This window comes from Nematostella vectensis, chromosome 6 (genome assembly GCF_932526225.1).
Source record: "Nematostella vectensis chromosome 6, jaNemVect1.1, whole genome shotgun sequence".
Classification (NCBI taxonomy): Eukaryota; Metazoa; Cnidaria; class Anthozoa; order Actiniaria; family Edwardsiidae; genus Nematostella; species Nematostella vectensis.
Genome location: NC_064039.1, coordinates 2,427,575 through 2,444,488, shown reverse-complemented (window position 1 = coordinate 2,444,488; position 16,914 = coordinate 2,427,575). Strand labels below are relative to the sequence as shown.

General features: G+C 39.2%; 3 protein-coding genes across 3 annotated transcripts in view; 2 read left to right on the top strand and 1 right to left on the bottom strand.

The window, feature by feature from the left end:
* The first annotated feature begins 921 nt into the window (after window positions 1-921).
* LOC5514566 lies at window positions 922-2,752 on the top strand. Its single transcript, XM_001634745.3, has one exon. The coding sequence runs from the start codon at window positions 1,408-1,410 to the stop codon at window positions 2,008-2,010; it is 603 nt and encodes a 200-aa protein (XP_001634795.2). The 5' UTR covers window positions 922-1,407; the 3' UTR covers window positions 2,011-2,752.
* A 518-nt stretch (window positions 2,753-3,270) lies between these two features.
* LOC5514588 (ADP-ribosylation factor-like protein 1) lies at window positions 3,271-7,126 on the bottom strand. The gene is made up of 8 exons (XM_001634696.3): window positions 7,060-7,126; window positions 6,859-6,961; window positions 6,497-6,531; window positions 5,915-5,980; window positions 5,687-5,814; window positions 5,172-5,219; window positions 4,707-4,837; window positions 3,271-3,972 (listed from the first exon to the last, which is right to left on the bottom strand). The coding sequence occupies exons 1-8, from the start codon at window positions 7,061-7,063 to the stop codon at window positions 3,942-3,944; spliced, it is 546 nt and encodes a 181-aa protein (XP_001634746.1). The 5' UTR covers window positions 7,064-7,126; the 3' UTR covers window positions 3,271-3,941.
* Window positions 7,127-11,932: 4,806 nt separating this feature from the next.
* Window positions 11,933-16,914, top strand: part of LOC5514577 — a 31,361-nt gene continuing 26,379 nt past the window's right edge. The window contains exons 1-7 of the mRNA XM_048728572.1: window positions 11,933-12,145; window positions 12,448-12,506; window positions 13,250-13,338; window positions 13,824-13,900; window positions 14,167-14,233; window positions 16,549-16,634; window positions 16,713-16,770. Of these exons, the coding sequence (XP_048584529.1) occupies window positions 12,075-12,145; window positions 12,448-12,506; window positions 13,250-13,338; window positions 13,824-13,900; window positions 14,167-14,233; window positions 16,549-16,634; window positions 16,713-16,770 (507 nt within the window). The 5' untranslated portion in view covers window positions 11,933-12,074. The remainder of the gene's footprint in view (window positions 12,146-12,447; window positions 12,507-13,249; window positions 13,339-13,823; window positions 13,901-14,166; window positions 14,234-16,548; window positions 16,635-16,712; window positions 16,771-16,914) is intronic.

Below are 16,914 nucleotides of genomic sequence, written 5' to 3'. Positions count from 1 at the left end.
TCCTCGTGCGTCTTATAGCAAACGCAGGTCCTCGTGCGCCTTATAGCAAACGCAGGTCCTCGTGCGCCTTATAGCAAACGCAGGTCCTCGTGCGTCTTATAGCAAACGCAGGTCCTCGTGCGCCTTATAGCAAACGCAGGTCCTCGTGCGCCTTATAGCAAACGCAGGTCCTCGTGCGCCTTATAGCAAACGCAGGTCCTCGTGCGTCTTATAGCAAACGCAGGTCCTCGTGCGCCTTATAGCAAACGCAGGTCCTCGTGCGTCTTATAGCAAACGCAGGTCCTCGTGCGTCTTATAGCAAACGCAGGTCCTCGTGCGTCTTATAGCAAACGCAGGTCCTCGTGCGTCTTATAGCAAACGCAGGTCCTCGTGCGTCTTATAGCAAACGCAGGTCCTCGTGCGCCTTATAGCAAACGCAGGTCCTCGTGCGCCTTATAGCAAACGCAGGTTCTCGTGCGTCTTATAGCAAACGCAGGTCCTCGTGCGCCTTCTCTTCCTTTGAACTGATGCCTCTTTATATTGAGAACATTCTGAGGAAATGCTCCCTTCTTTTCAAGCGAACCCAGAATGCAGTTCCGGAATACCTTATCAGAGATCTCAATTTTCAATCTATAACTATAAATATTATCTGTTTTCTTATTGATTATTATAATTATTGTACATTTTTTTTACGGAGGGCCACAAGTTTGTAAGTGTATGACACTTTTAAGTGTTACCCTCTTAAACTATACCTACTAATACTATTTTACGCCCCCCCCCCCCTCTCCTGGTAATTATTGCACAGTCCCTAAGAAGTAGGTATGATAACTGGTAAAGGTACACGTTCCCTTAGTACTTGAAACGCAGTCTTAACATATTGTTCATAAAACTAATCTTCACTGATTAACACATTGATTCTAATTGCAATTAATCACCATCAAGCTCTCGTTGATTGCTTTATATTGTTGCCTGTTTCTGTTAAGATGCTTCATCTATATGGAATCTACCAAAAACAAGTAGATTTAAGGAGCTCCATTACCATGGCAGTCAAAAGGTTATGTAGGAAACACGTCCTAAACTTCCGGTTCCCATGACAACGATAATCCTTTAGCAGCCTTAAGTAATCACTGTTAACAAAGCGATTGTCAAGGTACGATAGCTAAGTATACCGTACAAAAGGAAAGGTGTTGGAATAAGTTAGCTTTAGTAGAAAAAATAATGCATCTGTGTGAATCACATTTTGACTGTGGCCCAAGGTGTTCGGTGAGCCTCTGTAGGCGGCACAAGTCTTAATCGTTAGGACAAAAAACAGCACCCTTATTAGTTTTCATAAGCTGATATCTACTGGGGACGACGATTTACTAAACACTGTGTATAAGTGTTATAGAATTGACTGTTTGTTCTAGCACAGCAAGAACGTGCCAAGTAATGGCGAAAGCTCGCAGCTCCGTTATTCTCCCTAAACTCGAACTCAAGGGCGTAAAGGACCAAAAGACCAAGAAAGAAATCGAAAGGCAGCAAGAATTACTGGCCGCTGACGTAGATAGAAAATCCCTTCGCGGAAATGTGACAGCCGAAGATTGGCGGTACACAAAGCGTAATGAGGAACTGGCCAAAAACGAGAAGAGACACAAATTCGAGATAAATACGGAAAAAACAGCGCTTCTAAAAGACTTGAAAAAGGTACGTAGCAGTTATACAGGCCACTATGATGATAGTAAATCACCCATTGAGAATATCCAGCAAGCTTTGAAAACAAGAGCTATGACGCCAGCTAGAAGCTCAAGACTTGCGGTGCCACAATCCGCGATAAGGCGCAGTACGTCTCAGGAGAATCTACGGACAACGCCACGACTGAGGAGTTCTCATTTTCGCCAACACATAGAGACAAAGTACAAGTTGTACTTGGAAAAACCATCCCTACGTAGACCCGAGACAGTGCACTCCATGCGACCATTCAAACAATCTTCCGATGCCACTAAGCCGAAGATAAGAGACGGTGAAGAAAAGAGGCCCGTAAACAAAATATAAATTCTCGTCAGAGCAAGTGGCGGAGAAGTGGAGGATGAGAAAAGAGGAGTCAAAGGGTTTTCTTTGCATGAGTTTAAGTCGATTAGAGGAGTCAAAGGGTTTTTAAATTTACATTTGCTAGTCAGATGGGGACACTTGGTTAAAGAAAGTGAAAAATTGGAAATTAAGGGGATTAATAAATCATTTTTCTAATCCCGAAAGGAAGAGCGTTTTATATTTGATTAAATTGTTAAAGCTCATTAATGCAAAAGTATTGAATTATGCCAATAACTGAAAGGTTGACTTGACAGTTGCAACAACATCGGTTTTCTTGGGAGGTCCGGAGTATGGAAAAGCTTTTATAAACGTGACTTCTAAACGAGGACACACGAATGACGTTAATAATTCTTACTTATTTGTCATTTTGTCATATTTGGTGCTCCAATTTACTGAGAATTGTGTTGACATCAATTTTGATTTAATGTTTAGTTTTTTAATCGTATTTTTAAAGTGACCTATATGGCGCTATTCCATGTCGTTATGGAAATCAATGACATTTAAGTTGAATGCACAGTTGTTATTATTAATAAGACTTTGTGTAGTGATGAAAGCTTGTAATCAAAGTAAGCTAACATAAGTAGGCCCCAATTAAATCACAGGGAGCCCAATCAAATCAGCGCATTGTTTATTTAGCATGTGCGTTGGACTTCGTTTATGAATATCAATTAGGTCACGAAGTTCTCAATAAAACTCCTTCCAAATACATTTGTGTCTTACTCTTTATTGCATCCATTCATGTTTGGAACACTTTTTTTATACTTTTTTTTTCAGAATTATTCGGGTTTTGCAAAAACCTGATTTCAAGCCTAAAGGCTTAAGTTCAGACAGTGGAAAGTTATTTACAAACGCCGTCACACCACTTTTGCTCAATTTATTTGTATTTAAATAAAATCAAAGCAAAAAATAAATTTATCCACATATATCGCTAGAGTGATACTGGAGCTAATTTCCGATGGCAATTACTGCCATTATAAGGCACAGGCGAACGATCAATTGCGATTTAAAATTACACCTTACCTTAAAATCTGTCATGGAAACATGTCTGACCACGACATCTCGGCGAAAAAGTCGACAAAAAAAACATCCAGAGGGGGCAGGAGTTTCTTTGCATACGAATTTTTTCAATTTTTGAAACATTAAAATCTCTACCGACACACCGACCTCAAAGAGTGCATATTTATAAAGTACTTTGTTGTGTGTGCAATTTATGAAGGAAACAAATTTTAATTAGTTATAAATATCTTTATTTTCAATACAAAAGAGTGCTCAACTCACATTATACAACAAAGTAATATTTTCTAATAGAGCAAATCGTTTCCATACTTCATTCTGACACCACACAGAAATGACGGACGAAAAACCTGACAAAAAAAACCCTGAGATCTGGAAATAATAACAGAAGTTTTAGGATCATATCAGCTTAGTTCCTTGTGGTTGTGATAACTAGTTATATGAGTTTATAATTTATTAAAATATAAATAACAATAAAGGGAATCACATATGGTTTTTATCTCCCGTTATTGATAAAATTACCCTTAAACACATTAGCTAAAGTGGAGCCCTGATAATTTTCAGACAACTCGAATTGTAAGTCCCTGCTAGCTTGAATGAGTTCCAAAACAGTTCATTTCTACTTAAAAGATTCTTTTTTCAAGGTCAAGTTCCCCTAGATCTTGCCGTGTCCCAACACATGGTGGAACTTTGGGTAAAAAAATGAGAGACCCACTTTCCTCTCTCCTAGTCCCTCTCTGGACCATCACAACACAGGCCAGTGATGATAAATTACTCTGCAACCGTTTTGTGATACACTACCAAGGCCTGGCAAGCCTTTAGTATACGTGGGGTATGCCAGTATGTTTGTATTCTAATTAATTTAAATTCCACTATATGAATTATTGTCTTGCTTTCAGTGCATCGACAAGCCTGCAAAACAATACAGAATTTATCGTTAGTTTGATATAACACTATTCGGAGACTCTTTAATTACCTTAGGCTATTGCTTGAATTTGTGAGACTAGTTGAGATTAGGTGAGGGTCCACAATAGGTTTTTCGGAATGTGTATTTCAAGGAAAATATATGCAGGATTTTGGATGGATATGTCGCACAGGATCGATTAGGGATTTTGGGGAAAAATTATTTGGGTAATGGGATTTGGAGGGGGCCTCAATTGGACCCTTATAGCCAATAACACATTATAAATATGTTGCTTCATAAACGACAAAACGATGGATTGAGGAAAACCAGTCTAGTAAGTTGGACAAAGGGGGATTTTGAGTACCAGTCACTTTTAGAATATTTCAAAGTCTAGTCAAGGATGATTTAAGCAAAAGGGTTTGCAATAGTAGAGAAATCAGTGAAAATGAGATGTGCATCTCAGTAAGGAACAAAATGACTGTAAAGTGTTGCTAACTCTATAGATAGCAATGGTTCCAAAAATGATTTTAGATGGATTAACATTCAAATAAAACCAAAAGAGTTTCACTCAAGTCGGCTAAAGAGTCTTTCAAAGCATCTGACTCATTTTGTGGTCTAATGGTGTAATATTCAGCATGCCAAGGGAAGTACAAAGTGATGGGGCCTCAATCTGCTAAGAGCAGCATCCTGTGTTCCAAAGTTACACTTTTAGTAGGATTTCTCCTTTACTGTAGATTCCTACCATTCCATTGCTTCATCTAGTCCTTCTCCTTTAACTGCAGATGTCTTGAATATTGCCCAGGTGCGACTCTTAAGGGCAGATAGACCCAGGGCATTTGAGACCTCTGATGATGACATGGCACCTTCCATATCCTAAAACCACACAGGATCAAAGGATTGCAGGGTTTTATAACGATAATTGCAACAACATGTCTTGCTCTGATCCCATCTCTTTTAAACTCGGCTTTCCAATACGCCCCTATTCTCATATCACTTTGTAAGCATAAAATTGCATTAGACGTAAAAGATATATGTAGACAGCGACAGTGGGTGCTCCAGGAAACAGTTCTTTGTGACAAATAAAACATTTTCAGGGAACCACATACTTGGTTACAATTGTACTTTGTTGTTTTTTTTCATACAAAAGCAAATACAAGGAGAGAAAATCTAGTTGACAATTTTTGTGAACTTTTTCCCTAAAACTTACCTGTTTATTTGCAAAGACGATTAGTATAGCTTTTTTGAGCTCATCCTCCTGAAATAAAAAAAATCAATTTACTGTATCTTTGCTCAAAAACACCTACATTACATCCCTAGATAATTCAAATTGCCTAAGTTTGTAAGCTCAAACATTGTGGCTTTGTTGGATTAATACACTATTGTCCACAAACTCAAATAACATGGGCACATTTACCCTGAAAAATCAAATTCCCCACAAGTTTGGATTATTTCTTACTTCCCTTGGCCAAATTTCACCCTGCTAACTCAAACTGTCCTTCCATCACTTCTTTTCATTACTCTTTAAAATTTCAGATGATAATATATCAATAACAAAGATTTGTCCCTGATTTATGTGAAATCTATGTGGCTAATATATATTTCTGAATAAGCTTTGTTAATTTTAACCTCTACTACACAGTTCTACTGTGCTCATCATCAACAGTACAAGTTAACTACTGCACTTGTCATCAACAGTATCAGATGAAAATGTAAATCACAAACCTCTAGCATTGCAAGAAGCTCCTGCTTAGAGATTCCTATCCTGTCTTTGTCCACACTATCAACAACATATATGACTGCATCGGTATTTGCGTAGTAGCATCGCCAGTATGGACGGATGCTCGTTTGACCTGGTATAAGAGAATTTAAAATCTGTCATAAAAAACATGAACTTTTTAAAGTAGACATAACATCAGAGCTGTGTGACTCAACAATAATATGTTTATTTACCTCCTAAGTCCCATACTTGGAATTTAAGGTTTTTATAAGTAACTGTTTCAACATTGAATCCGATAGCTGAAATAAATGGAAACATACCACTTTAATATACAGTAAATAAATCATAACATATAGTTTAGAGAATGTGGCTTTACAAATATCGTCTAAAACACATTGACCTTCATCTAAAAGGTATTGTTTATATTTTAGGTAGTTTATTAAAATGAGCATGGCATATCTACTTTAGAAGGAACAGATTTCTTAGTTTTAAAAAGAGTATGATCTAAGCAAAATAGTTACCGACACCAAGGGCAGACAATTCCCAGTGACTTATTTATGCTCTCCAGATAAAGGCTAGTCAACAAGAGGGAGTCCCCTCTAGGCCAATAACCTTGTTCAATACAGGAGCAGATTTCATTTGACATAGAGTGTTTTTTTAAAATCCCGTGAAATACTATTTAGTTTATTAAGTACTAATACACTGCAATGTCTTTGTTTTCTTTCGTTCTGGCTTGACTATTACACCTTTACAATCACATTTTGTTTCACGGGATTTTGAAAACCACTCTAAAAACTTATTTGACTTAAACTTACTTGGTATTGTTGTCACTACTTCCCCAACTTGAAGGCTAACAAGTAAAGATAGCGAATACAAATCGTTGAAAACTTACACTTTAGCAAATGGGAAATACTAATACAATGCTATTTGATCTGTCAGCAGTAGCAGCGACATAACCGTCTCTAAAACAATTTTAAGTTAAGTAAATTCAAACTCGACTCTGGATTAGAAGGACAAAATACCACCAACAAACGGCTATAAAGGATGGATAAAAGTCGGTTGCATATGGGCAAATGGAGCGATCTAATCAACTACACCGTATCAAATACATAACTCTCTACCGATTCTCTGTATAACAGGGTACGCTATGGTCGTTGAATTGTAATAGTGTTCTCACCGGTACAGTATGGTGGTCTTGCCTGCGCCGTCCAAACCAAGAATCAGTATTCGGAGTTCCTTGGAGCCAAACAGTGACGAAAACAGACTAGAGAAAAACCCTCCTGAAGAAGTAAATCCATTTAAGGGGTTAAGTGATCATCAAATGCCAAATTTATTATTAAAATTATAGCAATTTTGATATTTTTAAAATGAAACTCACCCATTTTGAAGAGTGAAACGATACTGGTTGCGTGGCCAATGGGGAATACCGCTGACTGTCTGAAGGGTTTCACCCGCTATGCATTACGGGTTTCAACCACAGGAACCCCCTGATACCCACAGAAAGCATTTCTGGCTTTCTTGAGACTTTACAAAAAAAAATATTGTGAAGCAACTGGAACGTATGTCTCGAGACTTATAATATTATGGAATCATTCTTCTGATTCCCCTCGATGTCTTCTAGATGCTTTCGAGTTTTGAACGGACGGTAGGTTGCGAGAGATAAAAAAGTACTGAAACAATTTTATGTCACTCCCTTATTTTGCCTTATTCACTCCCTTATTCGTGGCCGATGGCGATGCAAGTGTAAGAATATGAACGTCTAAATATTCCACTTTTTGTCTAAAATGAGCAAACAAACCTTTTTTAGACGCACGAAAGATACGCACTTGCGCGACTGAACAAATGAGAACAAAAAGCAACACAAAAGATGTCATATGCACGTGCGCGCCAGAGCAAAGCAAGAGAAATATATTATTATATATTAACACTATTACGAGGTCACAGCGTACTGTGCATGATGACAGAGTTACCACATTACTATTGCAATACGATAAATCCCAAGGGACGCAAGCATGGAAAAGACCCCGATATTTTTCAGTGTACATCTTAGCGAGCTGTGCGTGGCGTAACCGACTAAGACAGGCCTGGGATCCTGGTTATTGCCTCCCCATTAATGCGCGGGTACCTCAGGTTCCTTTGTGTTGTACAGTTCGCTGGATAGCGGTGCTGGGGCCGAAATCTTCAGCTTAGCCGTAAAGCTTTATGCTGCCATACGGCGTTTCAGCGTATGTCTGGAAGTATGGTCTATTTTTTTCTCTCGTCTTTTCTGATCTGAGGAGGTTCGATTCCCGGACAGTTGACTCTACCCCATTTTTCTATTAGTTATTAGTACTTTTTATGGCTTTACCTTTTTCCCTTCCATTTCTGTTCTTGTCTATATCCCATGCGCTAGAACACTTTTTAAATTTTATATGTAACAAACAAATCCTCCCAGAAAAGCGGTGGGGTGGGCTACCTCCACAGCAGGCAGGAGAGGCGGCGTCGTGTAGAGTTCAGAACGTCAAAATGGCGAAAAACAAGCAAAGTTATTAGGACAAAGCTCAAATAAATCAATAAACAATTTCTTTCCAAATGTGTGAACTCATAAACCTCGTTAATATGTTTTTTTGTACTATACGATTGGTTTGCTCAATCATGAACAATGCTCTTTCATTTTATGTCCTTTCGCCGGGTTCGTAACCATTTCACACTTATCAGGCTATGATGTCATGTAGCTCAGGAGGATTGTCACGTGGTGTGTGACGTCATCGTTAGCGTCACAAGCAGTCTTGTAAGCTTTATACGAGCATACTTGCATACAGTAAGAGAGACATATCAGGTCACTATATAGCCGGCTCACCAATAACACCAGCGCCACATAAGACAACATCTACTCACTATATAGCCAACTCACCAATACCACCTTCGCCACATAAGACAACATTTGGTCACTATATATAGCCGACTAACAAATAACACCAACGCCACATAAGACAACATCTGGTCACTATATAGCCGACTCACCAATAAAACCAGCGCCACATAAGACAACATCTGGTCACTATATAGCCAACTCACCAATACCACCTTCGCCACATAAGACAACATTTGGTCACTATATAGCCGACTAACAAATAACACCAACGCCACATAAGAAAACATCTGGTCACATATAGCCGACTCACCAATAAAACCAGCGCCACATAAGACAACATCTGGTCACTATATAGCCAACTCACCAATAACACCAACGCCACATAAGACAACATCTGGTCACTATATATAGCCGACTCACAAATAACACCAACGCCACATAAGACAACATCTGGTCACATATAGCCGACTAACAAATAACACCAACGCCACATAAGATAACATCTACTCACTATATAGCCGACTCACCAATACCACCTTCGCCACATAAGACAACATTTGGTCACTATATATAGCCGACTAACAAATACCACCAACGCCACATAAGACAACATCTGGTCACTATATAGCCAACTCACCAATACCACCTTCGCCACATAAGACAACATTTGGTCACTATATATAGCCGACTCACCAATAACACCAGCGCCACATAAGACAACATCTACTCACTATATAGCCGACTCACCAATAACACCAGCGCCACATAAGACAACATCTGGTCACTATATAGCCAACTCACCAATAACACCAGCGCCACATAAGATAACATCTGGTCACATATAGCCGACTCACCAATACCACCTTCGCCACATAAGACAACATCTACTCACTATATAGCCGACTCACCAATAACACCAGCGCCACATAAGACAACATCTGGTCACATATAGCCGACTCACCAATAACACCAGCGCCACATAAGACAACATCTGGTCACTATATATAGCCGACTCACCAATAACACCAGCGCCACATAAGATAACATCTACTCACTATATAGCCGACTCACCAATAACACCAGCGCCACATAAGACAACATCTGGTCACTATATAGCCAACTCACCAATAACACCAGCGCCACATAAGACAACATCTGGTCACATATAGCCGACTCACCAATACCACCTTCGCCACATAAGATAACATCTACTCACTATATAGCCGACTCACCAATAACACCAGCGCCACATAAGACAACATCTACTCACTATATAGCCAACTCACCAATAACACCAGCGCCACATAAGATAACATCTGGTCACTATATAGCCAACTCACCAATAACACCAGCGCCACATAAGACAACATCTGGTCACTATATAGCCAACTCACCAATACCACCAGCGCCACATAAGATAACATCTACTCACTATATAGCCAACTCACCAATAACACCAGCGCCACATAAGATAACATCTGGTCACTATATAGCCAACTCACCAATAACACCAGCGCCACATAAGATAACATCTGGTCACTATATAGCCAACTCACCAATAACACCAGCGCCACATAAGACAACATCTGGTCACTATATAGCCGACTCACCAATAACACCAACGCCACATAAGACAACATCTGGTCACTATATAGCCAACTCACCAATAACACCAGCGCCACATAAGACAACATCTGGTCACTATATAGCCAACTCACCAATAACACCAGCGCCACATAAGATAACATCTACTCACTATATAGCCAACTCACCAATAACACCAGCGCCACATAAGATAACATCTGGTCACTATATAGCCAACTCACCAATAACACCAGCGCCACATAAGATAACATCTGGTCACTATATAGCCGACTCACCAATACCACCTTCGCCACATAAGACAACATTTGGTCACTATATATAGCCGACTCACAAATAACACCAACGCCACATAAGACAACATCTGGTCACTATATATAGCCGACTCACCAATAACACCAACGCCACATAAGACAGACTCACCCATAACACCCCATAAAATCACAATTTTTCACTGACACGCCCTCGGTGGCAACCAAAAAACTCTGCGCCTGATGCGCGCAATAAGAACGTGGTAAACTCTCGCAAATATTAGGCGCTGTACGACCCGGAAAAGAATCCATACCCCAGCCAGTCCTCCCACCAATCCTACCCTCTTTATCGATAGACGACAAAGGGTACTCGCTTTCGTGATTACTATATATTGATCGTACGGAAGGCAAAAACTTGAAAAAACAAGTAATTTGACAACCCTTTTCGGTCTTTAATTTAGAAACTACAATTTCAGTAGAAAATTCTGGTAATAAGTATAACGCGCAAAATAACATAATAAGAAACTATTTTCACTCTCATGTCCAAACTGTTCAAACACGCGTAAATTATTTTAATCAATTGAAAAGAAAAAAAAAACTTTTCTTATTAGAATTTAATTTTAGCGTGGCAATTTTGCTAAAATAACAAGCAAATAACTTTTCAATTATCTCTTTTCCATGCGGGATATAAAGCCATTTTTATAGAATTCGTGATGTTTGCACATCGAGATGCCTCACAGATAACCTGGTTACTGGGCTACAAATAAGATAACCTAAGATTTGTCGTTGTAGCTTGTTCTCTATGTAATAGTTGTGCTTAAACATTTTATCTGCATAACATTAATAATTTGGACTAGTGCAGGTTTAGTTTTATTACAGTACTATGAATTTATTTTCAATTGCTCGAGATTGCCAAGATTTTATTTTGATAACTATTATTTTAACAACCGAATGCGTACGGTTGTTTTTTTTTTTTTAAAGAGAAAGGTTTAGGTTAGTTACAGTATGAATTTGTTTTCAATTGCTCGAGATTTCCAAGATTTCATTTTGATAACTTTTAAATTTTAACAACCAAATGCATACGGTTGTTTTTATTAAAAACAGAAGAGAAAGGGAAGAACTTTCATTTACGACCGAGGTAATAAAAAAGATAGATAGCTATAACAATATCAGTCTACAGGAGAATCTTATCTGACCATTTTAATGAGAGCTTAAAACTCTTTTTTCCTCCTCGCTCCACTTCGTAAAAGAAGAACGAATGAAATTATTTCGAATAATTTAAACTGCTTTTATATCACCTCACCATATAGGCTTTAACTCTTCTCGAATTGAAATGATACAGATAGCAACTTCATTTACACATTTGCACTTCGGTAAGCATACCCCGAGCAGTATTGATCATCTCTGTTTGACCTCTTACTCGCCCCAGATGTTTGTCAACAAAGTTTCTTTCTGACTTTTTAATAACCTCCAAATATATTTTGACACGATTGTAAAGCGTACTGCTTGGCAGGTGTCAATACCCCAATATTCTCACACGGTCTTTGATTTTGCAAACCCCCCAAGAAGGTCGTTCCCACGTCTAATCTACCCCCCTTTTCATCTAGAGCTTTTCTTTAAAAGTTTCGCGGACTGTCTCTTATCTTTTGCGTGCCTTGTGAGCAAAATGGTTACTATGCTACACGTATGAGTGCTATATCAGCGCATTTCACTGGGATCATAGTTGTCATTAGCTGTAAAGCCCACCAAATGACCAGGTAAGAGGCTCGTCTGCTTTGCGCTAACTTTTTTATCGCTATTATTAAGAAGTGTAGATATTATTTCTGGTACTTTGATATACCAAACATACTAGAGCATGATTTTCCTTAAAAAAAGATAATATCTCTTAGTGACAAGCGGGGCTTAGTGAGATGTATTTAATAGGAGCATATGTAAGGTGTTACAAGTGGGAGGTACTTTTTAGGGGCACGCGAAACAGCAATGCTTCTGTTGCTGATAAATTAGTTTAGTACTTTAGTCAGATTTTTTTTATTTCCCTTATTTCTCCTGTCTGTTGCAGTATGGACTTCAACATTTGCTTAGTACTGATTTTGGCGAGTCTCTACGGCACATCTGATGGTAAAGGATGTCTAATATTTATTTACTTCAATGCCACATAAGAAACATTTGGGGCATTTTGTTTACACCACAGCAAAATATTTATAATAATCTTTATATAATCGTTATATAATTCCTTAGTTGTGCTCTTGAAAATTAGTTATGATAAACCTAGGTGAAAGTTCATTTATGAATTTAAAGTGTTAATACATTTTATGGGTCATGAGAAAAATAGTCCGGATCCAGGAATTTCAAAATAGGGGGTGGATAATGGCCGGATAGACGGCTTATAACTGATCAAGTGGTTCTTGGTACGTCGCTACATAGATCTTACAATACTTTTGACGCTGTTTGTCGCGTCAGCAAAGTCAAGCAGGTGAAAGAAAATGGACAGTACCTTCCGTCCCTCGGACATTTATTTTCTTCAAACAGAATGACTTTTCAATTTTTTTTTACTCAAATATGGGGATGGATATCCACCCAATCCACCCCCTGTATCCGCCCCTGGTCAGGGTCTATTTTATCACACATTATAAACCACGCAGTGTGTCAGTGAGTGCGTTACGTAATATGACATTACTTTTGCCTGCTTTGTACGTAAAAAATTCAGTTATATTTAACAAATGCAACTGTAATCAAACAATTCGCAAACAATTCGTGCATGATTTATAAGAATGAAAACATAGAACAACCATCTACCCTAACACAAATGTAAAACGCAGAAACACCGAATTTATTCTTTTTACCCTTAACGTTTTGTTAAGGAGCTACCATCAAGGCAAAATCAGAGGTGATCTATCCCAGAAGGCACCACGAGCGTCACGATAGTCATATCTTGTCCACTTCAACCAAGGTGAACCACCATAGTCCCTACAAAACGTGGCGAATTTTATCACGCTGCCCTAAACAGGACGATATTATTGTTTCTAACGTCCAGCAGTTTATGGCATGTTATATGTTATAGCGACTTCGGTAACAGAACACCATTTGTCAGCGGTACGGGCGTTAGGAGAACCCGCGCAAATTAGGAGAACCCCCTCAAACTAGAATGATGGATGGACCCGGGAACACGGAAGAGACGCCATTAATGTACAACATTCACTAAACCTTTCTGTTCAAAATCAAAGTAATAGTACAGTCATCTTTTTTTAAGATAAGAAAAAGAAGAAAATGTAATGAAATAAACAGAAAGTGCAACACAAAGGCGCCTTAGTCACCCGCGCATAAATTGGGATGCACAAAATATCCCTGGATATTTTTTTCACGCAATGGCAATGACATGAAGTCGTTTATTTGTTTACCCAACAAGGCTCACTCTTTCTTTCTCTTGTTTTTCAGAATGGTCATGAGGATGAAGCAAGTTTCTCATTAAACGCTTTTAAGAGAAACATGATCATAGATGTGAAACGGAATAAGTACGTTCCTATATTTTTAATATACAATATTGAAATGCTGAATTGGGCGCTACTTTTTACAATCTCGATTATATACCTCTAAATTCAGAGGGTCGAACTAAGCTGTAGCAAGAGAGCATGCTCTCTTGGCTGTAGTTACCGATAGATCAGAAACATATTGATGGTATTATTCGTAATTTGCTCTTATGATAACCTTTAAATGTGTACCTAAATTTGTTAATGGATGGTCAAAATCCATAACAACGTGATATTGCTGTTTTATATAGAAAGCTCATTCACCCTTCATTCTCTCTGCGTCATTTTGAAAAAGACGGATCTGAAGTATTGTCAAAGGTAACTTGTCCTTCTCCTCACTCCTTCCTTGTCACCTTTATCCAAGAGTACCTACAAGGCTGGTCTGGGTAAAATGCGAACAAAATATGAAAGAGTGAAGCGTCAAATAGACATAAATGCTGGAATTAAGTTGTCTGCTGCATATTTAGGCTGTGACCAAGTGGTGATTAGTAGGACCGCCCCCTACATCTCTGGAATTATGCCACTTACAGACATGATCACCAATTTGCCACTTACAGACATGATCACCAATTTGCCACTTACAGACATCATCACCAATTTGCCACTTACAGACATGATCACCAATTTGCCACTTACAGACATGATCACCATTTTGCAACTTATAGACATGATCACCAATTTGCCACTTACAGACATGATCACCAAATTGCCACTTACAGACATGATCACCAATTTGCCACTTACAGACATGATCACCAATTTGCCACTTACAGACATGATCACCAATTTGCCACTTACAGACATGATCACCAAATTGCCACTTATAGACATGAACACCAATTTGCCACTTACAGACATGATCACCAATTTGCCACTTACAGACATGATCACCAATTTGCCACTTATAGACATGAACACCAATTTGCCACTTACAGACATGATCACCAATTTGCCACTTGCAGGCATGAACACCAATTTGCCACTTACAGACATGATCACCAATTTGCCACTTACAGACATGATCACCAATTTGCCACTTACAGACATGATCACCAATTTGCCACTTGCAGGCATGAACACCAATTTGCCACTTACAGACATGATCACCAATTTGCCACTTACAGACATGAACACCAATTTGCCACTTACAGACATGATCACCAATTTGCCACTTACAGACATGAACACCAATTTGCCACTTACAGACATGAACACCAATTTGCCACTTACAGACATGACAACCAATTTGCCACTTACAGACATGAACACCAATTTGCCACTTACAGACATGAACACCAATTTGCCACTTACAGACATGAACACCAATTTGCCACTTACAGACATGATCACCAATTTGCCACTTACAGACATGATCACCAATTTGCCACTTACAGACATGAACACCAATTTGCCACTTACAGACACATGATCACCAATTTGCCACTTACAGACATGATCACCAATTTGCCACTTACAGACATGATCACCAATTTGCCACTTACAGACATGATCACCAAATTGCCACTTACAGACATGAACACCAATTTGCCACTTACAGACATGATCACCAATTTGCCACTTACAGACATGATCACCAATTTGCCACTTACAGACATGAACACCAATTTGCCACTTACAGACATGATCACCAATTTGCCACTTACAGACATGATCACCAATTTGCCACTTACAGACATGATCACCAATTTGCCACTTATAGACATGATCACCAATTTGCCATTTACATACATGACAACCAATTTGCCACTTACAGACATGATCACCAATTTGCCACTTACAGACATGATCACCAATTTGCCACTTATAGACATGGACACCAATTTGCCACTTACAGACATGATCACCAATTTGCCACTTACAGACATGAACACCAATTTGCCACTTACAGACATGATCACCAATTTGCCACTTACAGACATGACAACCAATTTGCCACTTACAGACATGATCACCAATTTGCCACTTACAGACATGATCACCAATTTGCCACTTACAGACATGATCACCAATTTGCCATTTACAGACATAAACACCAATTTGCCACTTACAGACATGAACACCAATTTGCCACTTACAGACATGAACACCAATTTGCCACTTACAGACATGATCACCAATTTGCCATTTACAGACATGAACACCAATTTGCCACTTACAGACATGAACACCAATTTGCCACTTACAGACATGATCACCAATTTGCCACTTACAGACATGAACACCAATTTGCCACTTACAGACATGAACACCAATTTGCCACTTACAGACATGATCACCAATTTGCCACTCCACCCCAGACAATATCCATACCCCCCCCCCCCCTTATTGAGGGGTATCGGAGGTATGACCCCCATTCCTCTGGAATTTCCAAACCCCTGGAAAAAAATAAATACAGTTACTGTTAAGGAAAAAGGGCATTCCCCCCCCCCCCTCTCCCCTCTGGTAATTCCTGGGCGTTTTAACCCCCCCACCCCCCGGAATTTCCAATCCCCTCAATGGGAGGGGGGGGGGGTATGGATATTTTCTGGGACTACACATTACTCTTTTCGGTTGACGAAAATCCCTGCCCCATTTGTTTGCGCCAAGTGTACTGATCTCGTGCTTGTCCACAGGTCTCTGCGGACCACTGCCATTACCAGGGTAGCATTCGTGGAGAACCCGATTCTCTTGTTGTACTCAACACTTGTAATGGACTAAGGTATGACGTTATGACTACCGTATGGCTTATATCGTGGATAATTCTGATTGAACTATTGATGTATTTTCATTTTATCAGAGGTATGGTGGATGACGGAGAACAAACGTTCCACATTGAGCCACAGAACGACCCAAAGGTGTGTATGCAAAACGAATAATTATATATTTACTGAACCTCTCACTGAACTGGTATTCATCATGAAAATGGCAGTGACAAGAAAAGGCGTATGCTCACGAGAAAATCACCCCTTTGAGTTACAATGAATGCCCCATGAACCCCA